Source organism: Haliaeetus leucocephalus, unplaced genomic scaffold (assembly GCF_000737465.1).
Source record: "Haliaeetus leucocephalus isolate CR32 unplaced genomic scaffold, Haliaeetus_leucocephalus-4.0 Scaffold795, whole genome shotgun sequence".
Lineage (NCBI taxonomy): Eukaryota > Metazoa > Chordata > Aves > Accipitriformes > Accipitridae > Haliaeetus > Haliaeetus leucocephalus.
This window is the reverse complement of record NW_010973231.1, coordinates 2,173,960-2,201,851: the sequence shown is the minus strand read 5'-3', so window position 1 is coordinate 2,201,851 and position 27,892 is coordinate 2,173,960. Positions and strand designations below refer to the sequence as shown.

At 40.5% G+C, this 27,892-nt stretch overlaps 2 protein-coding genes across 7 annotated transcripts in view; both read left to right on the top strand.

Moving 5' to 3' along the window:
* Nucleotides 1–15,197, top strand: part of EGFL6 (EGF-like-domain, multiple 6) — a 36,946-nt gene extending 21,749 nt beyond the window's left edge. The window contains exons 8-12 of the mRNA XM_010581597.1: nucleotides 1,170–1,496; nucleotides 9,817–9,897; nucleotides 11,817–11,903; nucleotides 13,128–13,393; nucleotides 14,552–15,197. Of these exons, the coding sequence (XP_010579899.1) occupies nucleotides 1,170–1,496; nucleotides 9,817–9,897; nucleotides 11,817–11,903; nucleotides 13,128–13,393; nucleotides 14,552–14,647 (857 nt within the window). The 3' untranslated portion in view covers nucleotides 14,648–15,197. The remainder of the gene's footprint in view (nucleotides 1–1,169; nucleotides 1,497–9,816; nucleotides 9,898–11,816; nucleotides 11,904–13,127; nucleotides 13,394–14,551) is intronic.
* A 9,092-nt stretch (nucleotides 15,198–24,289) lies between these two features.
* LOC104840562 (ras-related protein Rab-9A) overlaps nucleotides 24,290–27,892 on the top strand; it is a 30,796-nt gene continuing 27,193 nt past the window's right edge. The window contains exons 1-2 of one of the 6 annotated variants that reach the window (XM_010581557.1): nucleotides 24,358–24,409; nucleotides 26,473–26,548. Coding sequence is in view for 3 of the 6 variants with exons in the window: in XM_010581555.1 (XP_010579857.1) it covers nucleotides 24,340–24,409 (70 nt within the window). In the remaining 3 variants the exon portion in view is untranslated. Of the gene's footprint in view, nucleotides 24,410–26,472; nucleotides 26,549–27,500; nucleotides 27,573–27,892 lie in introns of those variants that run through there. The other 5 variants (XM_010581555.1, XM_010581554.1, XM_010581564.1 and 2 more) reach the window with 5 other exon arrangements.

The following is a 27,892-nucleotide window of genomic DNA, read 5'->3' as shown; positions in this document are numbered from 1 at the left end:
TGGGTCCCACCACTGGTGGAAAATCAGTCCTGCCTCCCCACATCCCTAGAAATGCATCTTCAAATGGGTTCCTATGAAATATGTCCCTCATTCAAGAATCCAAACATAGTGTGATGACTGTAGAGAGAGAAAAATTGGATTTTAAAAGAAATAAAAGGCTTGTGTCTTGAAACTCAATACAATGACAAGGAAAGCATGATTTGAAAATCAGGGCTGCCATGTAAATGCAAAAATGTCCTCTTACCAGTGAATGTTTTGAATTTTTTGCCTAGGTATAAAGGATATTTGACTTCATAATACTTCATAATAAGGAAAACCCCCAATTCAGATTTTTTTCTTTTGTTTTACAGGTTTGAACAATCTCAATTGACTTTTACCCCACTCTTAAGTTTTTCACTTCTGGCAGCCTTTGTGTTTCTGAGCAGAATCCAAAGTTGCAAGATACGACAAGGCTGGTTATCCTTTTAGTATTTTGTAGCCAAGAGGAATCATAAAACAGTGAAAATCTCATCAAAATTTACATTTATGTTCTAGTCCGCCTTGGAATTGCAAGAAGATAATAATTTGGCATTTTTTGATGCCTCTCAGAATTTTGGGGGTTTACCCCTTAGAACTAAATATACCTTAGAGGTAAACGAAATGTGATCGAGCAGGTTGATGTATCTCCTCTCAAAATATGCTCCATTTCAGTGGCTTTCAGCCTGGTGTGCAAGGAAAGTTAGGCCAGAGAAGTTCACAAAAGATAGCTAAGAAAAATGCTCATTGCTAGTAGGCTGACATTTGTTATGCAGGGAATCACACCTCCATGGACAATTTTTAGTAGTCCACAGATTGAAGAATGATAATTATTTTTTACCCAAGCTCCAGTGTAAAAATAATTAATGTAAGGGGCTCTATGGCCTGTGTTACACAGGAGTCCAAATGAGGTTATGGCAGAGGGTTGCTTTGGTCTTCTCACTGTAACTCAAACAGAAGGTTGTCTGCACAGCAGAGCTAAACACGTGCGTGTGTATTCAGTTCTGTGCAGAGCTGAACTTATATCTCATAGTAAAGAATTTGGCTACATGGGTCTCTGGACATTGTAAAGGACACCACAGTGCCATTTATAAATGTTATCATTGCTGAATGATTCCTTAGATGAATATTTAGTATTTTCTTCTTGGTTCTAGTTATCCCCGAAAAGTCAGTGAAGGAAATTGCAAGAATCCCTGGAACAGCTAAGGACAGAATTAAGAAACTTCTTGCACATAAAAACAGTGTGAAGAAGCATGAAACAATCAAGAATGCAATCCCAGAAGCAGCCGTGACACCGTCTTCTAAGACCCACTCGCAGTTATTGGACTATGAAGGTGGTATTGATCTTGGTAGGAGCTACAATGAGGAAGAGAAAGAAACTGAAGCTACTGCAGAAGAGGAGGCAGAAGAGTCAGACGAAGAGAAGGAAGATTTTGAGAATCGAATTGCCCATGAGCGAAGCCTTAGAGGAGATGTCTTTTGTAAGTTTCTTCATTTTTAAAAAAATCTGGTTTCCATGTAAACACTAACAAAACCATCAAGAAACATGACAGCCATTTTATCAGAATTTACTTGTAGAGAATGAAAAGCAACCTAACATACCTACTGGTGAGACTAAAGGTATCGAATCTCCCTTTTAGGGGAATCTGTCTGCAGTCAATGTGAGCAGAGGAGGAGTGCACCATCCTGGCGGCGCTCTGCAGGCTGTGCTTTCAGAGCAGCTTAGACATAGCACCTGGCTTCTCCCCATTTTCTTCACAGAAGCCCCAGTAAAACAAGATAGTGTGCTGCTTCATTATGAGTAAGACAATAATTAGCTTTGATTCATGATAGGCATGCTCATCACCCTAAGTAGTGTGCATTGTTCAGAGGAAAAACATAGACTTTGGTGTCTTAGTGTTTCAAATGATATAGACCGTATAATAGGTACCACTGTTGTGCATGCCATTCCCAACTAAAAAATAACTACATAAATCACAGAGGGGATTTTTTATCCCTTTTGTTTAAATATGAGAGTTTATCTGAATGGACACTCTCAAATTTAAAGCATTTGATGGTATTTGAGCAGGAGTCTTGCTTAATTTCTGACATTAGTCATTTATCAGGAAGATTGACAGAGGGTTCCTCAGTCTGCTTTCAGGTGTTTCCTTCCAACTATTATCTTGTATGCTATGCAATTTCTTGCTGTGTTCTTTAAAGTTTTCGGCTGCATTTTAATTGGTTTTTTGTACATCTGGCTCAGTTAAACATTCTTGAAGGTAGTGGCAAAAACATGTAATATGAAAAATACACCCTGCTAATAGTTTATTCATGATACTCTCTCTTTTCAGAAGTGTAGAAAAATAAATACTATCCCACAGGAATTAAAATTATGCAACATATTTCATAATGATAAAAATGAACACAAATGAAGTTTAAGTTAGCATTCAAATTGTTGCTCTTTGATTTGAAAAGATACATAATTTTTTTAAAGGAAAGATTATTTTAAAGTCCTCTGGAAAAAATGGTCTATAATATTGCTACTGTAAGAAAGCCAAGAAATGAAAAAATACATTTGAGAATACTTCTTTGCCAAAGGCACAGTTCTCCTAAAACTGACTTTTTTTGGTTTTCAGCAGTAATTGGCCTCTTTCAGTTCAGGCTAAGGGCATAGACTAATATGGCTTCCCCAAATTATGCTAGTGAGCTGATAAACAGAGTGAAGTCAGGGCTTTGTTCACCAACCTCCCCCCTTCCTGCAAATATTAGCAGTGAGTGCTTATGGCATATTTCAGTTTTGCTGACAATACCAAACCGGGGAGAGCGGCCCATACGCTGAAGGGCAGCGCTGCTATTAGGAGGGACCTGGCCAGGCTGTGGAAATGGGCTGACAGGAACGTTGTGAAGTTCAACAAAAGCAAATGCAAAGGGAGAGAAAAGCCTTGTGCAACATTACAGACATGGGGTGACTGCTTAGGAAGAGGCTTTGCAGAAAAAGGGAAGCGGTTCTTCCCCTCTGTTTGGCGCTTCAGAGACCACATCTGAGGTGCTGTGTCTGGGTTTGGGCTCTCCGTGACAAGACAGATGAGGACATACTGTACTGGGCTACGTGACGTGACGCGATTGCAAAGGGTGGATCACGTAACCTTCCTTTTGAGTACTTGGTGCTACGCTATTTGGAATGCAATCATTTCCCAGATTTCAGTTTGAGTGAGGGCACTCGGGGGAAATCCTCTGTCTGTAGGGCAAGCCAAACAATATACCAGAGATTTTTGTCATGATGTTTGGTGAGATTCTTTTTCAAGGAATTTCTCAACCAAACCAGGACATTTGAACACCGTATACCCGGGCTAGGCAGAGACTACTTGTCTCTACAAAATTGCCACTACAACTGACAGCAGTGACAGCACTGGATATTATTGCTTGAAAACATTAAAGCACTGTGTTTTATCTGTATTTTTGCCTATGCTGCCTTTGTTCCAGTCACATTTGGCTGGAATTTTCCATTATTAATATAAGGGATTTATATGCTGAACATGCTAGAGAGGTTTTATTTTGCCAGGGGATACAGGCAGAAGGTTGGTGTGCTTCTTGATACAGGGATACGAGTATGCCCAAGATGTAGTTTCCTTAAGTATGTGAACTCTGTATGATTTACGGCTTTCTTGTTTGATACCAACTGTGTATAGGACTTAAGGCACTGTGCCATTTGCATTTTTCTTTCAGTATGGGTTGCCTATGTTAACAGTGTTTCCTTTCCTTTTACATTTCATTATGCTATACTTGATCCTTGTAATTATAAAAATTCAGTCATGATTTAGGCACTTAATTGCTTGAATATTTGGCTTTAAAAACACTTTCATTTTTAATGATACTGAATGATCCTTTGGAGTACATGATTAGCTCAAATTTACAGCTCGTAAATTTACACATCAGTTTTTTTCCTCCTCTGCTGATGTCTAATTAGCAGTGATTCCTTTACTACCACATTAAGTTCATCCATGTAATCCCCTCAAGTATTCACATAGCATCTGCTTTTTGTATTATTAATATTGGTATTGTTTGTCTTCCAGGAAGAGTAGTTTATTAGGAAAAATGGATAGGTCACACTTTTCAGAGATCCTAATTATTATTTTAAAATTTCTGTATTGTTTTATCATAGTAGTTTTACTACATAATAAATATATAGGGAGCCACAGAAAAATACTGTTGGGAAAAAAGTAATTATTATACAGAGATTGAAATTATTAAAATAGGCCAATTATCAAAATACAGGACCTTCATGAAAACTACTACTCAGTTTTTTTTAAAAACACAATAGTTAAAGATAGCAAAGTGAAGCCCCCAACATTTAAGAAATGTCAAAATTAAGGTCATCAGTGAAAACTTAGATATTTTTCTTATGATACAGTCTGTAATGACTTTAAATGCCTATTTTCCATGGGATCCTTACCTTGTTCAGTGTGAAGGAAGGACCTGTCCTGCTGTGAAAAGTGCAGTTCAATAAATAGGACTCTGTCCTATTGATTGCAGAAATTGCAGTTGTATAGGAAATGAGAGTAAACCAAAGTATTGGAAAGCTCCTTACTGTGCGAGAAATGTCCTTTTTGTACACAGAAGAAGACAGAAAGAGGTGGACCAAAGTGCTTGGTTACATAAGCAATGACTGTACAGCTGCTACACTCAAGCTAGAGGTGAATTTATAGTGCACAACCTTAATTCTGTCATCTTCTAACGTTTCAGTGCTTTTCGTATACCATTCATAATCCAGAATGGTATTGCCAACTGTAACTAAATTCCATATTCTGTACTTTATCAGTTTATGAAACTTATATCATGCTTAAAGCACTCCTGTAGTACCATGCAGCCAGCTGGAATGATAAAGAGGTTTTGGTTTTCTGGTTTATTTGGCAATACTAAAAGTGGACTGTTTCCCTCATGGGTTCTAGGCTCTTAATTCTGAACAAGAGCACTCTCTCAGTTAATCAGGATGTTTGCTCATAATCTTACTCTTTTCTGATAATTACACCACTGTGTGAGCGAATAATGTGCAGTCCACAGCTATAGACAAAAGGCTTAAAAGATGTCAGACATCTGGCAAAGGTAATTCTTTCAGAGGAGGATGTGGTAGCAGAGATGTGGCATATGCCTTTGAGTCCTACATAGTGATATAGTGTGTATATGGTAAGCTAGTCTTCATTTTACTACCTCTTATATTCTGCTTGAATTTTTTACAGTACCCACTGTGGTTTTCTGGGGGTTTTTTTTATAGGCTTTGAACATCAGAGAGCAGTGTTAGAAAGACAGCAAGTACCATTTTTGTGAGAGTTTCTACATGCTGCAGTATCAGACACTTTAGAATTCTACATGTTAGAATTACTAACAGTAAGTTACTTTTCCCAAATTTTGCATGCTATTTTTACATTTAGACTAAGTAGACTACCTAGGCAAAACCAGGCATAGGCATTTTCCAGGGGAGGGAAAAATCAAACAGCTGTAACAAGAAATAAAAATATACCACGTTGCCCACAACTAGCATACTTAAACACATGGGTGCTTATATTCTACTGTATACCTGTTCTTCCAGTATAGCTGCCTCAGCAAGAGCTCAATGTGATGCCACAGATGATTTATAAGGAATACAATCCCACTAACAGGGGAAAAAAAAGGAATTAAAGCTTTAAGGATAGCACATGCATTACTGCAGACAAATAGAAAATTACTTCCAAGCTATAAACCAAGCCGTATTTTTTTCAGACAAAAACGTCATTTCCAAATGCACTATAAGTAATTTTATATACAGCAGTTGAAAAAATATATACAGTAGCTGGCAAAGCAGAGAGGTGAAACCAAGTGCACATAAAGGAAGATCTATCAGTGTTTCCAGTAAGCTCCTTTAGCACCACAGAGTCACTTACCGGTGCTTTTGTACTGTTTCTGAAGGGTGCCCATATAACAGTGCTCCACAGACCTATTCTACTGAGCTCTGCTTGTTGGGTTTGGGGTTTTGGCTTCTTTTTTTTAATTTCTTTTTTACTTTGAACCTTTTAATATTGCAGCTCAGTCCAAGCAGTGCTTTTCCAGATGTGCTCCTCAAGCTTCCTATTGCTTTCATGATCTCTTTGGCCCTTATTTGACATACAGACGGGCTTGAGGGTCTGTCTTCGTGGTACTTTTCAGGCAGACCTGAGCTCACTCCAGTTGTGCTCCAAGCAAGCCAGGTGCAAGCCAGCTCCCAGCAAGAAGTCATGCAGTCAGAGCTGGTGCAACTGGCAGACCCGTGCCAACAAACCTGTTTGACAGGCGGAGTGAACTGGTGTCTGCCTGCACTTCTAGGAGGACGCTGCTGTGCGCTGTACGAAAGAATATGCTTGAACCTAACTAGCTCTTTTGCTGTATCTTTTAGTGGCAGTCTGTTATCTTTCCTTACTTTCCTGTCTAAAGGTCCCCGGGCAGGGGGATGGCTAGGAGGTGGCTCTCAGACCTCACCTATTTCATTATGCGCAGAGCTCCCTGTAAGCCTGGTGGTTTTAAAGTGGAATTCTGGTTTCATGTATAAATGTGTTTCTAAATCCCCTTCATGGCACTCTATTTAGCCACGTTTATACTAGAACAATGTCTGAATGCTTCTTTTCAGCACTACTTTCTCATTTTCTGAGGTTATTGCTAAGAAGTGTTTCCATGATTGCAGACATCCTCAGTAGTTTCAGAGTTGTTTTATGTGAGTCCTATTATTTTTTAGGGAAGTACTTTCAGCCAGACAGAGCTGGCTGGGGCTGTTCTATTTTGCAGAGTTTCTTTCCTTGCTGCAGTTCCTGATATATAATACAATTGGCAAACTGCATCTAACATAGCTCAGAGATTGCCCCTCCTCAGAACAGGGGCATTACTCAGATACGTGTCACAAATAGCAACACTGAATTTCTTGCAGATGCAAGAACCTGTGTCGCCAACACGGTGGCTGTTCTCAGGATCAGAACATCACCAGTTTATTGACGCTCAGCTCATCATCAACATTCACAGACACAACTCCTATGGAAATTGGGGGTAGTTAGTTATACAGGTACTAAAGACCTGGGCATTAGCTCTCTCTGCCACTAATTCCTGCTGATAAGATCAACCCATCTTACCTCCTAAGAGTATCATGATGACATCAACAGTTAAGAATGTATGGCGCCATGGTACAAAGGGTTTTATATGTAGAGATTATATAGTACCTAGTGCTGCAGATAAGTAGATGGGTGGGCACTAGCAGTACAGAAAGAAGGATAGACTCTGCTGTGCCTGAAGTGGGACGTATATGAGCTTTTGTTGGTGGCAGTATGTTCTTAGGGAACATGAGACAAGGCCTGCCTTTCTGCAAGCACCACTTGACAGCAGAAGAGCCGAAAAGAGCAATCCTGACTCCTGCTTAGTACTTAGGTGTCGGTAAACTTTGGACCCTGTCTATGTCCAGTGATGGTCTGATGTAAAATGTAGGCACATTCCGAGTAGTAAGGTTTCTTGGAAAGCTTTCTGTAAGCTGAAGCTTACGGTTTCTCATAATATGCGGCTGATACCTTCCAGTAAGTGGAGAACTGGAGTGTAATGCCTGACACTGAAAACAAAAATAGATTTGGATACAAAATTTGGCTTTTTTTATGTGCATGACAGTTCTTCACTTGAAGAATCTGCAGCACACAGCTACACCTGCATGTATATCCCTCAAGTGAATTCAAGTGTAATTCAATAACTCAATAAATAAATCATTCTGGCAGCTGTTGTCTTCTGTTAAATCACACCACTCTTTCCAGAACTGATCACATTTTAATAGCTCTCTTCATTTTGGCAAGGGTTTTCACAGCCTGAGCCTCTTTCACTAAGTATGAGGCAAATTTTACGGCATGACAGTAAACTTGACACCTAATCTCTATGTGGCTGTTCCTAAATGTGTATCTGTAGACATGTATTAATTTGGAGAAAGATATATTAATCCTTGCCTTAAGTAAGAATATTATCCAGGTGATTTAAGCAATGGTCTGGGTGAGGGGAAGGCTGCAAGGGCAACAAGAGAGGACACGCTCCTGGCAATTCATCAGAAAGCTTGTAAGATTGCACGAGTCTCCTTTCTTGGCTCAATTCAGCACCTCTGGAAGTGCCTCCAGGGCCTCTTCATCAGCGTGTGTTTTCTCTGTGTACACACAGAGCAATTTTTGACAGTTTTGAAGGAGAAGAAAGGTTAAGGAGATGGCACTGTCTTTATGGTGCTAGGAGGCTCTGGATTGCAGTGGGTTGTAAGTATATTCTTAAAACTGAGTATGTGTTTACGACTGTGAGTATGTTGCAGTATTTTGATGGAAAGCCCTAGGTCAGTGGAACTCATGGGAACAAACTTTCTGCTGAACAAATGTGTGTGCATGTGAAAGTAATGACTTGTAAAATATTTGGCATTTGCAACTTTCTAATAGCATGTATGATACAATGCTGAGTAGGGAAAAGTAATTTCCATTTCCATAGCTCCTCTCATTTGGCACTGTTGAGGAAGTCTGAGCTTTTCTTAGCGTTGCTGCCCACGTGGTGTGCTTGAAAAGTGAACTTCAGTCTGTCAGGCTTTCCACTAACACCTTCTGTAAGCAGTAATCCAAAGGATCCTCCCTCACTCCTCCTCTAAAATGGCACATTTCAGCTCCTTCTGTTTTCATAGGTGTGTACGTATATATCATAGGTATCATCTGCGTACATGTTTGCAAAGGATAGAATCCTCTGCCAGTGAAAGCAGATCTTCCCCTTATCTCATGTGTGATTAGTCACTTACACAGGCTCTGCACAAAGAAGTTGAGACTATAATTTTTTTTTAATGAGCGCACTTCTCTGTTAATCACTTCAAATAGTACAAAAGAAGCTTATTCACAGAGCTTTAAAAGTACTTAGAGTATTTTAGAGTATTATTTAGAGTAAATAAGAGTTTGCAAGCTTCTCTATCTTTGTAGCTCATCAGACAGGAGAAGTTTTGCCTTGGTCTCAGAGGCTGCTGCTGAAAAACAGCGCTTCTTGAGTAACTACCTCCTTTAGGCCAGTATCTTAGGGAATGCACCTAACATTCATTGACTGTGCTGCTGTACCGACTCTTCCAGTTTGGCACAAGACATGTCAACCAATTTTTACATAAGAACTTGTTCAGGGGTTCCCACCAGGACTGGTTATCAAAACATCAGGCTGTGCTTGCCAGCTGTTGCAGGGAGGGTGAGGAAGAGGTTGGGCAGTCGCTGCACCCTTCCTTCCCAACAGACAGCAGAGCTGACCAGCTTTGCAGGACAACATGTACCCCAGCAGAGAGTACGGCTTCAGAAAAATAATTTCCTGGGGCTTCTGTTACAGCTTACCTGAATATAGACCTGTGGGCCTTTGAACTCCCGATGTTTATAGCTTTTATGAAGTCTCTGATATTACCCTGCTGCTTTTGGCAAAGTGCTGCCAAGCCATTGAGCTGTTGTCTTCACTGTCTGGTAGAGTTCAGGTACATTGATTATTAGTTGAAGTTTTGTAGCAGGAAAGCAGATCACCACGCCAAAGAAAGACCACGGTCACCATTTTATGACCTTGTGAATCTTGTAGCTCCGTTGCCCACAGCTTAGAAGGCACAGTGCTATGGAAAACAGCAATTAAACAAAGTCTTAAAACTCAGAGTTAGTATCTAACTGGGGTTAGGAATGTGAGTTTGGTGGTGGAGTGGAAAACACATACACTGAGTTATTCAAATAAATGATGACAACTGATATAAGGAATAAAGTTCCATCTTCTGTTCCTGTGATGACTGAGCACTTGACAAGTTGCTTTCCCTAGTTCCCAAGGTGAAAGAAGCAGCTGCCTTCAGCCCTCTCCTGGCACAGAGGAAAGTTCCAGTGTCGAGACCAGAGCAAGAAGGTACATTATTTTTATTCTACAGTATTTATTTTCCTGTGTATTGTGTGTTTTCATGACAACCTATATTAGCCAAGCCAGAACCAGTTTAAAAGCCTTTAACATAAAGCAAAGGTTTGGTGAGTGTGTTAGAGACAGTATCTGGCCAAACCGTTCTGCCAGTTCCAATGTGAGAAGCTGTTTTTGTGTCCTTTTCAAAACATACTTTAACTGTTTATAAGCCATGTATAGAAAGTCCCCCTGCATTGAAACTTGACTTGTAATTGAATTTCACATGATTTATTTCATAGTAATGAAAAAATAAAGTCATTTCTATAGTCTATAAAATGAAACCATGTTAGAAGAGCATTGCATAGCACGCAACAATATGCAATGTCCTTCAGCCATATTCTCTTGGTTTTTCTCCTGGTCCTCTGCCCGAAGTCAATAGGATTTTCCCCTGAGCAAGACTGAATAAATATTTATCCTGAATCTTAAATAGCCTGGCTATGAATTTATGATAGTTCCCAATTAATCAGTAAGTCCTGTGGATATCAGAGTAAGATGATACTACCTGTTCTTTCTCACATTAAAAAATTGTTGCAAAATCACTGAGGGGAGCATACAAGGTCCAAGACCTGTCAATTTATGTACACAACTTAAGCTTCTGCCATGCCTTAGGAAACTGCTTCATGCACATTCAAACAGAAAGCTTCACTGCCTTTTGGAAACTATATATATTTTTGTAGCTCTGGTCAAAGCAGAGGATAAAGGCAGATCAAAGGGCACTCTACCCCTCTCCTGGTGGGAGACAGTTTCCCTGGGATGGACAGAATCATGAAGCTGACTATAAGGACCTGCTTACAAGAGCCATGGAAAAACCGAGAATCCAAAAGGGGGGACTGAGAGATTGTATTGAGCTGATGCATTTACAGGGCAGCATCCTCCTCCTGGGGAGTTCCCAGCCAAGTGGGCAGGGGCTGAAATGCTGGGATTGGCTGTAGCTGAGATTATTTTTATGACAAAACCAATCCACAAATCCTTCCAAATCTTAAAGAAAACAAACCAACACAAAATAGACAGATGTGCTGGCTGACATTAAGGGGAAGATACCGGGTTTTTTCCAATTCAGAAAGCAGTAGTCTCAGAAACAATGGATTTATACAGTAAAGCTCTCTAAATGCCATGTACCTCACTTGTTTGTCTCATGATAAAATACATGAAAAGAACAAGAAGGATGCTTCTTTCTGAGGAAATTCAGATGGCTGACGTATTATTCTTAACCTGATCTGTCATGCTTGCATTGCACAGTGTTTCTTTCTTTGTGTATGTAATGCTTTTCATCTGCCCAGTCACGATGGCTGTGGTGTGCTCTGGGTGACACCCTTTTTCAGTGTGCTCTAAAGGCCAAGTGATTTGCGCTATTCCCAGCTCCACGTAGTATGAGTATCAACTGCTGACTTAAAGTATTCCTCTCATGGGAAGCCAGCTTCTCTCTTTCAAAGGATAGAACTGGAGCTTGAGCATCTCAGCTGATTACAGCTACAGCAGTGTAACAAATGGAGAGAGGAAAGCTCCAAAGTTGGCAGTTCCCAAACCATTTATGATGCTAGAGTTCAAAACTAACACCTCCAACTATACTTGGTGATTGGCAGGCACTCAGTATACAGAAGTCACAGCATATAAACTCATGTGCACATGGGAGATTGGCAGTAAAAAGACAACAGATTTTCCTCTGAGTTAGAGAAAGAATTACTATATAAATTCTAATGTTTTGCTTTTTTGCAATTTAATATAGGTCAGCACTATCTGAACTCAGTAGATAATTTTAGGATTATCTATATATTAATAACTGGGTGAATAAAGAGCAAACTATTTTTATCAGTACTTACGATATAGTGCTCCTCTTATCTCTGAGTCTCCATTGCCAATTTTTTTTTCAGTTGATTGCAGCTTCAGCCGAGGGGTCTGCGACTGGAAACAAGATGCTGATGATGACTTTGACTGGAATCCTGCTGATCGAGATAGAGGTATTTAAAGATCTGTCCTCTAGCTATGCTTTGATTTGATGGCTCACCCCCTCCAAAAAAAGGGGGGATGGAGGGGAAAACAGAATCAAGAATTAGCTTTCCTATCAGTGGCTTATCTTTATAAAAGAAGAAAGGAGGCAGAGAATGCTGGGAGTAGAAATTGTTTCTTTGAAATATCCAGTGGCAACTGGTAATCAGCAACGTATTTCAACAGAAACAAATCAAAAGATGAGAAAAATTATTAGAATATAACTGTTGGGAATTGCAAGGTACAAGGCAATGGAAACCTTATTAGTTACACATTGTGTCTCTCCAAGACTGGTAGGGCATTTAATCACACATCTGCCATTTAGAGGGATGTGGCGGTGTAGTCACTCACACGGCTTAGACAGCACTGTGATAACTGCTCAGAAATCTCAAACTCTGCAAGGCAAACTAGTGACGGCATTCCTCAGAATGAGCCGAGGGCAGGGGGCTCTTCAGGAACAACCGATACCTGACCTGGTACCAATGGCAGGCCTGCTAAAACCTGAGAAAGAGCTCCACGGGTGCGATGTGTGACTGCTGTGTGGGTGTCTATAAAAAAGGGTGGCTGAAGAAACTCTTCCCTCACAGTCTTTCCATCCCAGTCTTTCTTCACTAATCCTTCCTCTCCTGCTCCGTATATTTCCTTTTCCCCAAGTCCCTTCTCTGTGCTGTCACTTCCAGGAAGACCTTACCCTGACCTTACCCTGTCTCCCCAAACTTACATCTGCTGATTATTTATGGGCCCAGATGGTTTAGCCCTTTATCACTTTGTGTGTCTCCATAATTTCATTGGTCCTCCAGGGTTTGGGGAATAAGTTATCAGTTCCTTTATGAGTTTGTCATCACTGCAGAGGACAGTGGAAATGGTCTGACCACAGAGGCGCAGCAGCACGTTTCAGGCTGTTGCATTTGAAAAACTGAGATGGTTTTGCCTTTGAAAGGTAGCGCAAGGAAGAACGACTGTAATTGCCAGTGAAATATGAACTCATCTCGTCTGTAAACTGATCTGACTTCCAGATCAGAGAAGCTTATTCCTTGAAAAGTACACTTCCCTGCTGCTTTTCTCCAGTCTGATTTTAAATTATTCCAGTAACACAGCTTCCACGCATTTTCTTAGCAAATATGTGTTCAATTTGCTAATAAATAACACAAGTCTGTTAAAGATGCATTTTCCTTTTTTTTTCTTTTCGTTACAAGGTGATGGGTACTACATGGCAGTTCCAGCTTTTGTGGGGCACAAGAAGGATATGGGGCGTCTAAAACTTCTCCTCACTGACCTCAAACCAAAGAGCAGCTACTGCTTGATTTTCAGTTATCGGCTTGCTGGTGAGAGAGTGGGGAAACTTCGAGTGTTCCTGGCAAACAAAAAAACTGCTCCTGTCTGGGAGCAGAACAAAGGAAAAGATGAAAGGTGGAGAACTGGAAAAGTAGAGATATTTCAGGGGGCTGAAACAACCAACAGTGTAAGTATAACACAATTTATAAGCCAAATACCATAATCAACAGCTTAATTTCCAAATCCTCAAGTGTTCCACCAACTGTTTTGTAGGCATAGCTTACTGGCAATTGAAAGGCTTATCTGAAAGGGGAAACAGGAACACCAATTTTAGGAGGCAGAAATTATTACTGGTTGTAATTTCAGAACTGAATTACCCCAGTTGGTTAGAACATTGATGCCAGTAATCCTGTCATTTTGTAAAAACTGCATCAGATCATAAATTAACACAATGAAAATCTCTGTTTAAAATCTCATGCAAAAGAAGCATACATATATTCCTGGAAAAATGAAAATTATCCCTGTTTCATAGAAGAGGATGCTCTCAAACCACACTAAACCAGGTAATTAGTGCAAAAGGAGACATCATGTATAATCAAGGATGGGCATTCACCCTAGGAGCAGGACATACTAGCCAACAGGGAACACTCTGCACAGAAAACTGCCTCCATCAGGGATTCAGCAAGTTTCTCCTTGAAATGCTACGGCCTGGTTTTCATTTATGTGACTGAACATTTTCAGTGCTGTGTAAAGGCTTCTACTGTATAACTGAATACTGGGAGTATAAATGAAATGCAAGCTCTTTCAAGGTTCTTTGCACTACTGGAATGATGTAGAAAAACCCTTACACAGATGAGAATCAGACTATAAAATAAAAGCCCAGGCATCCTATTCATAAAAATGAACATACTCTCCATATATAGTATACACACTATACTATATATAGAGAAAGAATAAATATATATATAGTATATACACCCAAAACCCAAGGATCGAAATAGATGGAAAATGAACAGTTGTAATGTCTTCAAGAAAAGGAGTGCACCAACGTTACACACTGTGATAAAACTACACTATTGTAATAGGATTTCACTCAATTTGCATTTTGTCAATGAAAATAAGTAATCTTGTTAAAGGAATCCATTTGGTGTTGTAAATCTGTGCAGAGGATTATCAGTCTAGTTCAATAATGCACAGAAACACTAAAAACGGCAAGGATTTAAGTCATTAAGTCCTGTATTGTGATAAAACATTCCTCAGACATAGCACTATAACTAATTAAGAGTTGCTAAACGGTTGGATAAACTACCTTTTCACTGTTAATACATCTCTCTTCTTATGACAGGTCACTTTTGAATCAGAACGTGGGAAGGGCAAAACTGGAGAAATTGCAGTGGACAATGTTATACTAATTTCTGGTCTATGCCCAGAAGATACCTGATAATGGATATTTGAGTATACTGGATTTAATCCTATTTTTAATATTTGCCTTACTAGTAGTGTATTTTTGTATCATTTTCTTTATAAAAAACCAAAACCATAAAGACTGTGCCTTGAATTTAATGCAGCAATGAAAACAGAAAAACTGACATCTGCAAGATGCAGAGAACACTTTTTAACGAGTTATTCTAATACATGCTTTGAGTGTAGCACTACTGTATTTTATAATTCAAGGTCAGGGTTTCTGAAATATTATTTGTCTAGCTTTTTTACAAATTCTACATACTTTTATTCCTTGAAGTTCTTTTCAAGGCTATTCTTAAGTCTTCTATTTCATTTATTCTACTCTACGAGAACATGAAGCAGTATTTAAGAGGATGTTACTACTTCTGGTGACGTAATTTTAACTTCCTACTTAGTGTGTAGATATTCAACCTGTTCAAGTAAGAGGAAAAAGAGAAGCTTTATTTCCTTCTTGATGGAGCTACGCAAGTTGTAAGTGGAGTCATGTCTTTGAGGAATATTTTCATTACTAATAAAGTATGTAAAATACCTTGTTTGTCATCAGTGTCTGAGTCTGTTATGGAGGCTCACACAATCAAATTCAACAGGTGTTAAAAGTCAGATTTATTCTTCAGTAAAAAGTTAGTTAGAACTTCGGTAACATTTGTGAACCACAGGCTCAATGATGTAAGGGGAATTAGTACCACACAGCCGACTTAAGAATTCTTAAGATTTAAAAATGATGACTCAAAATGCGCATATCGCTCCCCTAAAAGATGAGGGCTCTCAGCCTCGAGGAGCTACCTAGGGCAGCGTCCCAACCCAAGGGGAGATTCCCCGGCTGCAGACCTGCTGCTCCGAGGAGGACCGACTGACTCAAAACGTCCTCCAGCAGGATCCCGCTTAGACCCTTGTCGCATCTGACCCGGGGTCGTTTTAATCCAACACTTCGTCTACCTGCGCGTCTCAGACCTGTCAGTTCCATTTTCAACCTGTGGCCTCTGGGGTTTGGGGTTTTTCCCCCTCTCCTCCCTGCCCAGAGAAGTTTTGTTTCCTGTCGGGGCGGGTGTATCTGCCAGAGAGTCACACAAATCACTACTTAGAAGTTATCCCTTTATAGTTTTATAAGCATTTAATGTTCATCATTAACAGACGATGTTACCAACTGATACTTAAAAAAAGACACTTATGAAACTTCACATTATGTACTGTCCTTCAGGAACAAATTGGTGCCTGCTGGATTGCAGGCCTACTTTACCCCACAGAGGTGTGAAAGAACGGTTTTCATTTTCCAGCAGGCAGTGGTCACACAATAAGGCTCCTTCTTATTCAACTGAAAAAAAAAAATAATCTTTGTTTCAAGTCCCTCTATGTCTCTTCAAACTTCGGCAAAAGGGATGGAGACTATCCACTATCCCCAGGAGCAGGGAGGTGAGCAGAACCTTCTCCCACAAACTAGGAGCTGCCACCCATCCACCCTTGCCGATGCACACACACATGTACATGTACATGTACACATACACGTATGTGTTTGAGGAGGGTGTAGAATCCAGGTTCCACCTTTTCTGAAAAGAAGATGAATGACAATGCTGTGGAGGACAAGACCATCTTCTTCTGTCTCATGATATCTTCTGAAAGTACCCAACAGTCTGGATCCCAAGAGGACAGAGCTGCCCATGGAGAAGCCCTGGTTCAGGCAATGCTCAGTTAAATATGTGTACATACATTTTCCTCTTGGTTAGCTCTGTGTATCCCCTTCTAGGTTAACTGCGCACTGTTTTTTATTGGTGATGGTCTTTATTTTATTTCTTGTATGAAGAATGGGACATCCAAAAAGAATTGAATAGAATTTTATAGAGAAACGCTAAAGAACCCTGAAGAATTCAGCCTATACAAACCTAAGCTTTTTAACAAAATCCAACTCCAAAAGTTCAAACAGCTTGAATTGCACCTCTGAAGCAAGTCAGGGATGCTTGAGACATTTCTTTTTGAAACACGGTATTTTTGCACTTTGCACACAGCTGAGGAAAGAGTAAAGAAGACTGCAAATGTCTGCAAAGTTTACAGTAGCTATGTAATCAGGAAACACTTGTTCTTTGTTAGAACTGATTTGTGTTACGAGACAGGTGCTCTGAGAACTGTACATGGACTTCAGCTTTGACATATGAATTTCTTTCCTGGTGTCTTCAGAGGTGCTGAGGACATTACAGAAAACAGACTTGAGAAAACCGAACTCTCTTTATTCTCAGAGCAAAGACCCTGGGAGTTTCAAAGTGAGGGGCAAGTTCCCTCAGTAGTGGATGGGATACTGACTGTGATCTCAGGATGCCTGAAGAACCTGGTCGCAATGAGGCAGAAAAGTGAAACACGTATTTTTTCTGGACTCACTCCTCCTCATCTGACTCTCTGAAGTTGAACTACCCTTACTAAAGAATGAGAAAATGAAAGATCAGTTTTATTGAAATCAAATTCTGTCTAGCTTCAAACAGCAATAATTTACACATACACTAAAGCCTAAGAAGCCTAAGAATCATTACAGTCTTGAGCATTTAGAGTGCAAATGATATATTTGAAATATATATGTGGAGCAAACCGAGTCTACTTAAAAAAGTACAGCTAGGCATTTATTGCATGTGCAGTTATTTGGCATGCAAAGATAAATACTGCCCGTGGAAGGCATAATATCTAAAGATTATTTGCTCAATACACAAACAATATAGAGTAAACACAATAAACATGGTCTGATATGGAGCCAGATATGCTGATACTCGTTCGTTGTTGGTTGAATCGTAGCCCACCATGAATGATGACTGTGACAATTACTTTAGTAGTAGCATCCCATCCAAAAGACAAGACAAAAAGAAAGGATTTTTCATTTCATGGAACGAGTAAGAAAATTACTTGCAGAGATCAGTACAAACTGCAGTTGCTGCCATAAGGCTTTCTGTAGTAGATGCAAAGTTGTTTCTCATTTGTTTGCAATAGATTGTCAGATACAAGATAGCTTGCATCACAGCAGATCATAAAAATAATTCTAGCATAATACGATCCGAAGAGCAAAACTGAAACCTTTTTTGTTGTGAATAAATTCAAAGATAGCTTCTGCAGAAGCAACAAAATAAATCCATTATGTATAGACATTCGTATAAACCACATCAGCACGTCAGCAAATTAACTGGTATTGTGTGCAACATTCATTCAAAAGATGCAACTGCTCAGGGCAAAAGCTACATGTTTCTCCTTCAGATGAAAACAGTTAAAGGGCATATTATGCCCACAGTCATTAATGCTTCAAAATGTTCCTGACAGTTTTCCATTACTGTGAAATGTGAAAACCATTATCTGCTTGATTATTTTAGACAGCAAGGAAACTGCACTGGGAGTATTTGAAAATGTTACAAGTACGCTACAATCAAGTGGCTTGAACTTTGAGAACATCATTTGCAACTCTTAAGTCTGATAATAAACTTGGGAGACAGCACTCTGCCTACAAGTTAATGGAAAAAAAAGAGCTTCTAGCCAATTACCCAAATCTATACTACATCCTTCAAAAACTACTCAACAGGTGTGATCACTTAATCTTGAAGGTTGTATAACAAAAGGTTTCGATCACTTTTCTTCATCTGCCAAAAGAATTAAAGGAGACATTTCGTCAGCCATGAATACATGAAAATGCTGAGGCATGTTCCCACAAGATGATTATCTTGTAACCTGCAACTGAAAGGAACTTAAAACATTTTCCAGCTATTAGGTGTTACTTTTATACATTAAATAAGGATTCCCCGCTGCAATTTTTCAGGGTCATAAAGATGAAGGTAATGGAGAGATGCTTTCAATGACTGATTGCCACTCATATTTACTTCATAATTGCTATATTTTTTAGGATGGTGTCATACACTTGCCATGTACTGGAGGTATTGAAATTCATGACAATATATTAATGAAAAGGTAAATAACAAGAAAGTGTGGATAATAATTTATTTGGCCATACATGTACTGTTACATAAAAGCTCATCACAGCCAAAGATTTTTGATGGAAAAGAATTTCTAATTTTGATAGTTATTAACCTCTCAAATACCTGACTTTAAAGTTTGATTTTAACAAAATTAGACATTCAGTCTGTGTGATCCTCCTCCTTCCAAACCCCAGCTCTTCAGGAAGTGCGCATTATACAACTGTTGAGAAAACAGAAGCTCCAGGGAAGCTTCTAGCAATCAAGGATACCTTAGACGAGCTGCCTGCTGTCCGAGGGCCATCACACAGTGTTCGTGAAGTAGTAACTAGATGTTAAAGAAGAGAGATCCCAAACTGTGATGACCACCCATAGGTCCACTGACTCTCCTCCTGAAGGAACCAGCAAGTAAATCAACTACAAAGTGGTCCTGTGTTCCACCACTGCAGGACAGGGTGGACAGCAATGTCAGTACAGGAAATATGGGAAAAATATATGGGAACTGGGTATGGACATGGGGCATTTACATGCTTGATGTGCTTTTTTTTGTCTTTTTGAGTGCAAGTGAGCATTTCAAAGGAAAATGCAATCATTCTCAGATCATTTTCCTTAGAGGTAGGAGCTAATTTGGAGCCACTGACTATACAGATATAAGGAAAGTTTTTTTATTCCTAGTCCACTGCTTTGCAGTCTCCCACAATTAATTTTCCCACCCATTTTCTTGCACAGTTGCTCAGTAACTCCCCTCCTCCAGTGCACCTCCTCCTCCTCCTCCTCCTCCTCCTTCTTCCTCACTGACCTCCGTATCCGCAGAGGGGTTCCTCTCACATTCCAATCCCCCTACTCACTTTCCCCTCTTAAATCCCTTCTCCCAGAGGTGCTACCACCGTCACTGATGGGCGCAGCCTTGGCCCAAGGCAGGTCCGACTTGGACCTGGGGAAGCGTCCAGCAGCTTCTCACAGGAGCTGCCCCTACAGCCCCTCTCCCGCTACCAAAAAAACCCACCACACAAACCCAAAACACAAGCACTAGGCCATCTGGGGTCCTTGTCTTTACTAGGTCAGTGCCATGATTAATAATTATTGACTTTCTAGATTTTCAAGGATAATGTGATCTAATTCTTCCTAGGCAGGAAATAAAAAAATCAGGTTTTAAAGTCAGTGCCAGAAAATGTCGATAAGTCTGAACAAATCTACTTTATTCAGCCATGCTAATAAAGTGTTTCTGAACTGTTGTCTCCTTTCATTTTGTCTTCACAGTCATATTAGCACGGAGATTTAATATAAAACTATCCTGTGGCCAATTCAGTGCTTTACAAACCTATAAAAAAAGGCTTTATGAGGTATAAATCAAAAAAGATGATGGTTCTCTATAGGATTAATGGTACTTTTAATAATGATATTTTTAATTCTGCCTTTTGTTGATTTTCAGTCAGGAGGCAAGAACATTTTTTAATCATCTATCACAACTTTGGCATTCAAGCTTTTTGCTGAAGATACGGAGACACATTCTGTTCTCAGCCATGTTTATGTAAATCTTTTACTCATCTGATTTCATTACTGACACTTTGATTTATGCTTGTGTATGAAGAGCTGACATTGACTTTGCCTCCCTGTCTAGGAGCATTTCTAGCAAGTGACCATTTACCAGTTCTCTTTCAGGTTTTGAGGGAGGGTACAATTTCTTTGACTCCACTTCGTAAGGGACAGCTGCTGCCATTACCTGTGCACAAGGTTTCAGAAAGCTCACACCACAGCTCCAGTGCCTGTACCCAGGGATTTTAGAGGAAATGCCTGTCCGTCAGTCCTTCCCGCCACAACACGTTTTGCCTGAGCTATTCTGAAGAGGCAGTTGTTACAATTCCAAGAACGGACAATAAAAAGGAGAGACTAAAGCTTATCCTTTGAAAAACAAATTGAAGAAAGAAGACTTTAAGGGAACTCACACATATTTTGTTTCAAATAAATATTACAAATATTTTGTGAATGGGAGTACATCTCTGCAATATTTCATTGCTAATCAACACACAACATCTTCAAAACTGGTAAAAAAAGCTTTTTATTTCATTAAAAGAAACTGCATATCACTGTTCTACTTTCAGTGACTGTGATCTCCTTCATAGATAGGGGTGTAAGTTAATAAATAAAGTAACAATTGTGGCAATTTTGCAAGATGTTTCCTGCTTGATGTCAAGCCAGAACTGTTCACATGCTTTCTTATGATAACGTTGTCTTTTATGTAGATCACATGTGGAAAATGCAAACCTACAGCTCATTTAAACTCAGAAATGTTAAATTTCTATAGTACGTCCAAAATGACATATTGTACCATTGTGGGACTATATGACAAAGCATTAAATTACGTGATAAAATAGCAGCCTGATATGACATTATGATATGACACAATTTTAAAAATAAAATAAAAAATATAAAAATAATTTTATAGAATAAATAATACCCAGCCATTTTTTAAAATTTTGTTTTTCTTTAAATAGAACCATTGTTTCAGAAAAAAAATATTTTTTTTAGGGAAGCTTATTTGAAACTGATACTATTCTGTGCAAGAACCTTACGATGAACATTGTTTAATCAGCATTTTTCCAGCTAGTTCTGTGGATATTTAACACTTTATCAGCTGGCAGAATATCTGACTGTTGAATAGAAGCCTGTGTTTTTAGAGAAGCAGATACTTATCACAGCCAATCCTGAAGTCTCAAGGAAGTTGTTGCTGTTAGAGTAGCACTGATTTTATCCTGAAAAACCATGCAAACACAAAGATATACGTATATATCATTACACACATATACACATATGTATGAATATAATGTGTATATAATTTTTATCTTTTGTTTTGTTTTGTTTTACTTCAGGGGTAATTGAGAAAGCATTATTGTCTCTGTTTTACAAATTGGAAACTGGAATAATGATCCCTTATTCATTAGATTGAAGATGATTTAATGGAGACGTCCCAGCAGTCCTTTGAGTAAGGAACCCGCGTCCAGGAGAGGCATCCTCAGTTCTGACCCCTGCTCAAAGGAGGGCTAATCACGAGGAGCAAGTCACACTCCTTGTGCCTTCCTGACAAGGGAGCTCTGTGCCTCTGCAGTAGGCAAGGCACTTTCAGCTGAGGATATAAGGAATCCTACATGTACTGTGCTCACAATTGTGCAGATAGAGAGAGGTTAAAGAAAACTAGCATTCAAAAGTCTTACCCTTGGAGCCCCAAACTGAGACTAAACTGCGAACTCTTGAATGTTGCAATGATAGCTGCTGCTGAGCTCTTGACATACGTATGCTGCAAAAATACTTAAAAATACGTAAGGCAGGCCATTGGAGGACATGCCACATTTGGACCTGGAAGGCTTGGACTACATTCCTGTTCTGCCACTGTTTTCTTCTGCCAGTTCTGTAAAGTCATGTCATCTGCTTCAAATTCTTGATCTCCTGTTTCATAAAACTATGGACTCTTTGGGATAGCTTCCGCTATCTTTGTTGCTGTATGAGCCACAAAGAAGAGGCAAAAAGGAAGCCCGATCTCACCTGTGGCCTCCAGCTAGCCAGGGCTGACCATCATACCATGCGTTCAGTCACTGACGAATTTGTGAGCTTGGCACAAATACATTGCGAGTAGAGTATTAAGCAGAATTAGCAATCATTTAGGGTTCTTTGTTATCAGTGCATAATGCAACCACTGCAGCACTAGCAAGGAAAGTTTTGACACCACTCAATAATGAACACGGATCACTGGGTCATTACAGTAATTTAATAAATTGCTTACGTGATTTTTTTACATCCTATATAACAATGCAAGGCTTTCTTTTTCTTTGTGATTAGTACTGGTGATGTTCATTATGTGAAAATAGGGCAAAAGAGGTGTGTCTGCTGTACACGATATTCATGCTGAAAAATTATTTGGTAAGTTCAGTTTACTGTCAGCAGAGGGCAACACAGGCCTCATTAGTGAATAAAACCAAAAACATTTACTAAAAAATCACACTGACTTTTTACTGTAATTGAGAATAAACCCCACCATACAGTTGTAGATTTGCTGTAGAACTGAAGTTCTAGAAGTATTAATCTTTTACAAAATTATTTTGAATGCCTTATGTAAAACATGTATGAAAGAGGAAAGCATGGCAATAAAGGCAATGACAAACACCTTTGCTTTGACTAAAATACAGCAACTTTTAGGTGTTTACTGCATGATCTGATATGTCCAGCACACTTCATTATATCCAAAAGCAGCTACCCCATGAATTAAGTTTTACGGCATTTGTTTTCTTTAACCATGTGTATACCAATAGCTCCATTTGTCATCCAAAAGACTAGCTGGTTATGCCAACAGTAATGGAGTACAGTGTTGAAAATGGTAAGTTTTACAATATTTTTTCTGTTCTCCGCTAGCCTCAGGCACGATGCTCATTTACCCCACTTGGCATGTCGCACTGTCTTTCCCGAGCTGCGTTTGCTCAAGGACCATGCCATGATGGAGGCTGAAGTTTTAAAATCACCAGAGTATTGATATAGAGAACGAAATGTTTATTGCTTAATGATTGTCTCTCTGTAAATTTACGTACCAAGGACTGGTGTTTGTCAAGGACTAAGCCTGTCAGAGACTGGTACTTGGGAGTGATGAGCAAGAAGGAGCCATGAGCAATCACAAAACTTAATTAAATGTTTGATGAATTTACGATCTTGTTGAGAAGGCACAAGTAGAGGCCTTTCTTGAATAGATAGGGCCGGAAAAGATAAGAACTCCTGCCTTTGTTCTCGTCCTTGTAGATAATTTAGCTTAAACTAGCCATATGGTTTTACACCACTAATGAAAACTTAGATAATAAGAGCACTAACAAGCACTGATGTATCAAAACATGTAAAGGACCATACTGCACAGAATCACCTGAGGGGGGTCAAGTAGCGGACAAGTGAGGAGGACTATGGAAGACCACCGGAGGACTCCTGAAGATCACCAGAGACCTTCAATGTGCCTACGTAAAGGACATTTGTGTGTGCTAGTAGTTTCCTGGAAAACTAGTGACTATGTATAACATTTCTCGGAAATCTAGTGAATATGTATGTAGAACATGTCCCTAACCTGCACAATTAGGCCCGATGGTGTGCACGATAGGTGGAGCGATCCCCCGTGCATCCAGCGCTGCCAATAAAGAATTCCTATGTAATAGTTAATCAAACTATTAAGTTTCTTTGAATCAGTATCACCTACTTCTTCCTCCGCCTCAGGTCTGAGGGGAACCAAAGAGCTTTTCCAGCCTTGCCAAGCAGAGCGCTCCCATGGCCCAGTCCAGCATCCCGGCGCCCCTTTCACCTCAGAGCCCTGTCAGACGCCAGAACCGAGCAATGCCCACAACATGGCGGCAGCCTCCGCTGGAACCTGCGCCTTCACACCTGAGGCTGCTTAGGAAAGCAAGTTATTTCCACGGCTGTTGCTTTCTGCCGTTGTTTTTTTGGGTGGGTTTTTTTTTTTTTTCCGAGCCCCGCAGCGGCTCCCGGGGGGGAACGCAGGAGCTCACCTGAATTCCCACACAACCCCCTGGCTACCTGACAACGGGACGTGGCTCCTCAGCCCGGGGGCAGCTCCCGCCCACTAGCGGGAGCAAGCGGGCTCTGAGGCGAGTGGCCGGTGCCGGGGCTTGCAGGGAGCCCGGGGGCCAGCGCGAAACCGCCCAACCCCCCCCCCGCAGCCCGGCCCGTCCGCTCGATCGCTCGCTCAGCAGACATGGCGGCGGCGCCGCCCGGCGCGGAGCAGGAAGCGGGAGGGAGGCGCCATGTTGAGGCCCGCGGCGGAGGTAAGGGCGCCGGCCCCGCCGCCGGGGTACGCGGTGGGGGTGGTGGTATCGCTGTGCGTTTCGCCAGGGGCTGTGGGAGTGAGGCGCGCAGCTTCCCCCCCCTCCTTTCTCCGTGTTGCCCGTGGGGTGATGCCGGGGAGACCCTTCCCCATGCGCTGGGGCGAGGGCCGGGGGGGGGGTCTCCCCTCAGCGCCAGGAAATGGCGCCCGGCGGCGGGCCGGACCCCCGCGGGGCCTCGACTCCCCCTTCCCGGGAGGCGTAAACCGGCCCGCTTCTCCCCAGGCCCGGTTTGCATGCTGGCACGGTTGCTAGCCCCGGCTCGGGCCTCGGGGGGGGGCAGAGGGGAAGGGGTGCGGCGGAGACGGCTCCCTGAGGAGCGGGGGACGTTGGTGGGTAGGCCCGGGCTTGCTTCTCTTTCTGCCTGGGGTGTGCCCGGAGTCTGAGGAGGGGGCGCATTTCGCCCCTAAGCAATACAGCAGCGGATCAAACTGAAGCTAGACGGGTCCGGGGAGGTTCTTGTGAAGGATTTGGACAAAAACCACTAAGTTAGCGTATCCATGGCATTACCGAGTGGCGTTTTGGAGCACAGGTACTGTGCGAACTGGCCCACCCGTGTTATGGGAGTGATTGCAGGCTGATCTCCAGCTGGTTTCTTGGGCTGGTGTCTGAGGTGCAGGTTGTGGTGGTGCCGGTCAGCTGCTGGTGTCGTGAGGCCGACTCCAAACCTCTGGCAGACAAGCTGTCACCTGCGGCTGGCTTCCACGCCAGGCACACGCCAGCTGCTTTCAGACAAATACATGCTGCTGGGCTGCTTCTCCTAGCTGTCGTAGTTAACCTACTGATTTCTATCATAAGTGGCTGCAATTCCCACTCACAGAAAAGGCTGGCCCTGAAAACTGCGCGATGGATATCTGTGGTGGTAGTATTGTGGAATTTTTGGGGTATTTGTTATATTGGTCCCCATGCAGCATTGGTGTCTGGAGACAAGTCAAACGCTGGCATAAATACAGAAAGGAATGGGAGAGTTCACACTTTTCAATGTAGTATTGTTTTTAATAATTAGATATATAAAAATCCATTTCGTTTCAAGTGTATTTCACATCTTATTTCAACCAGTACATCAGGTGTCATGATCAAGACTCTCAAATGTCTAGATGTTGTGTACTTTCATATTTAAGTATTAATGTTTTAGCAGAAGGAATTGTAGCAGGCACTAGCAATATCTTATAAATACCCTTTGATTACATCACACGTTTTCTCTGTAGAGGAGTTAGGAACATATGTGCTCTTCTGCACACAAAGGATTTATTTTTCAGTGGAACACCTGTGAAAGAATGATAAAGCAATATCTAATGTAAGTATGTCCCTGACAGCGGAATAACAAATAGAAATATTATTGAGCTGAGGCTTAACTAGAAAATGAACGTTAAAGCAATAGAAAGTCTATGTTCATCTGAAAAATGATCAAAAGCTCACAAAAGTTCATAAAACATGTTTTTATTACTTACATTTCCATTTTTTTATTGTCAGCCCAACCTGCCGTAAAAAGACATTACAGACTGAACATTTACTTTTGCTTGTAGTGTGCTAGAATTTAAGTCTTTGCTAGCTCTACATGAGTAAGAATAATCTTTAAAGCTATTTTGTCAAGGATATGTATTCAAGAGAAAGAATTGCTTGTTCCTTTCTAAAATTATTCCTATTTTGTTTCTAAAGGATTAAGTGAACAAATGTACTTTGAATAGATATGTCTTAAGTACATTTTTACTTGTTGATTTAGGCTCCTCTCTGCAAGCCAGTCTGTTCTGTTGGACTTCTGTGCCAATGCAGAAAGGAGGATATGAGATCCACCTTAGGAAAGCTTTATTCAGGTTGAGGCTGTCCAGGTTTCAAATCAGTACATCTGCAAGAGGATATAAACAGTATTTATGGAGACTGAAAAATAAGTAGACTTGCAACAATGTCAGATGAGATCTGTCAGTTAAAAGCCAATTTTAAACCTGGAGCTCACAGTAAGTTCTTCACTTCAGTAGGTTTAAAAAAACCCACCCAATTAATTCTAGGTAAATGAACAAGAAATATAAAAGGAAGTTAGAAAATAGTGGAGGAAAGCTCAAATACCAAGCAGGAACGTGACAGGTAACATCATCATCATCGTTATAGGTGAACAAGGAAAGTATTGTCAGTCTTTTACAGTTAAAATAGAATGCTCAAAACTCTTGATTTCTTCAAGTACTGGTCCTTGGAGCCATGTTGTACATGATAGTGTAACTTTTTCAAAAAAGTAAACCCCTAATCGTTTTGTCTGTGGTGTGGAAAGATGGGAACTCTAGAGGCTTACAGCCTTAAAAGAAATGCAGAACAGCTCCCAGTTTTTTACTTCTAAAAGTATTATGGTGTATAAGCCTAACTCAGTGTATTGGGGATTTTGAATTATGATTTCCCAGTGTTTGGAGGACAGCATTATGAATGCTTCTGCTGCACAGACATTGAGCAGAGGGAGCAGTCCAGATGTCTGATACAATCCCAATGGTGTCGAGAAAGAGGGAGCGTGCGCTTCATGAACTGGAACTGTTAGCATTACCTATATAAGGCAATACAGTTAATGTATGTTGAAGAAACCAGCTTCCCCTTGGAAGATGTCACAGCCTTGCTGAAATTATTTGGCTGGTCTGCTGTCCTAAGTGGTTGGAAGTATTAATACGATCATTGGCATCTATCCAGATGAACAGTTTAGGAGACTAAACTGTATTGAAGTAGTTAATTAATAAACAATGACACTAAGCTGCTTAAATCATATTGGTATTGTCTGGTATGTTTCTAGAGTGAGGAAGAATGTTTATAGCATCCTCTTGCTGTGGGAAAATAATGAAATATTCTTCATATTGTCTTTCACATTTAACAACAATAATAATAAAGTCTTTTTGTTTTAAAATCTGTTACTATTGGAAAAGCAGGAATGTTAGGAAATGAAGTAATCATTTTACAAAGTGCAAATAATTTCACACAGTGAAGTTTTGATTGGGTACTAAGGTAGGTGATGTTATAGGAACGGTATTAGTGTTTTCTACTTGTCCCAGGTTAAGCTTTGCTCTTCATGACAAAGGCATGTCAGGAAGATGCCAGATGTACTTCTACCAAGCTTGGGTTTTCTGTGCAGATGGTAAGCTGTACTCTTTAGTTTGCAAGAAACTCTGTTGATTTATAATCACAAAAATTATTGTATGATTTGTGAAAAATTCTGTGCAGCCCCCCAAAAAGCCTGAACCCCTTGATAAACTTCACTCTAGCAGGTCAGGTTAATTAGCACAAAATACATATGTCACAATCTGTCCCTACCATAGCTAGGTAGCATTAATTCATGTCTGAGTCATCTGCTTAAATCTCATTCAACACTCTTGCTATGTGTATTTGTCCCTTGTGGCCAAAATGGTAGTTTATGTTTTGAAAATGTATCCTGTGTGTCACAAGCCTGACTTTTGA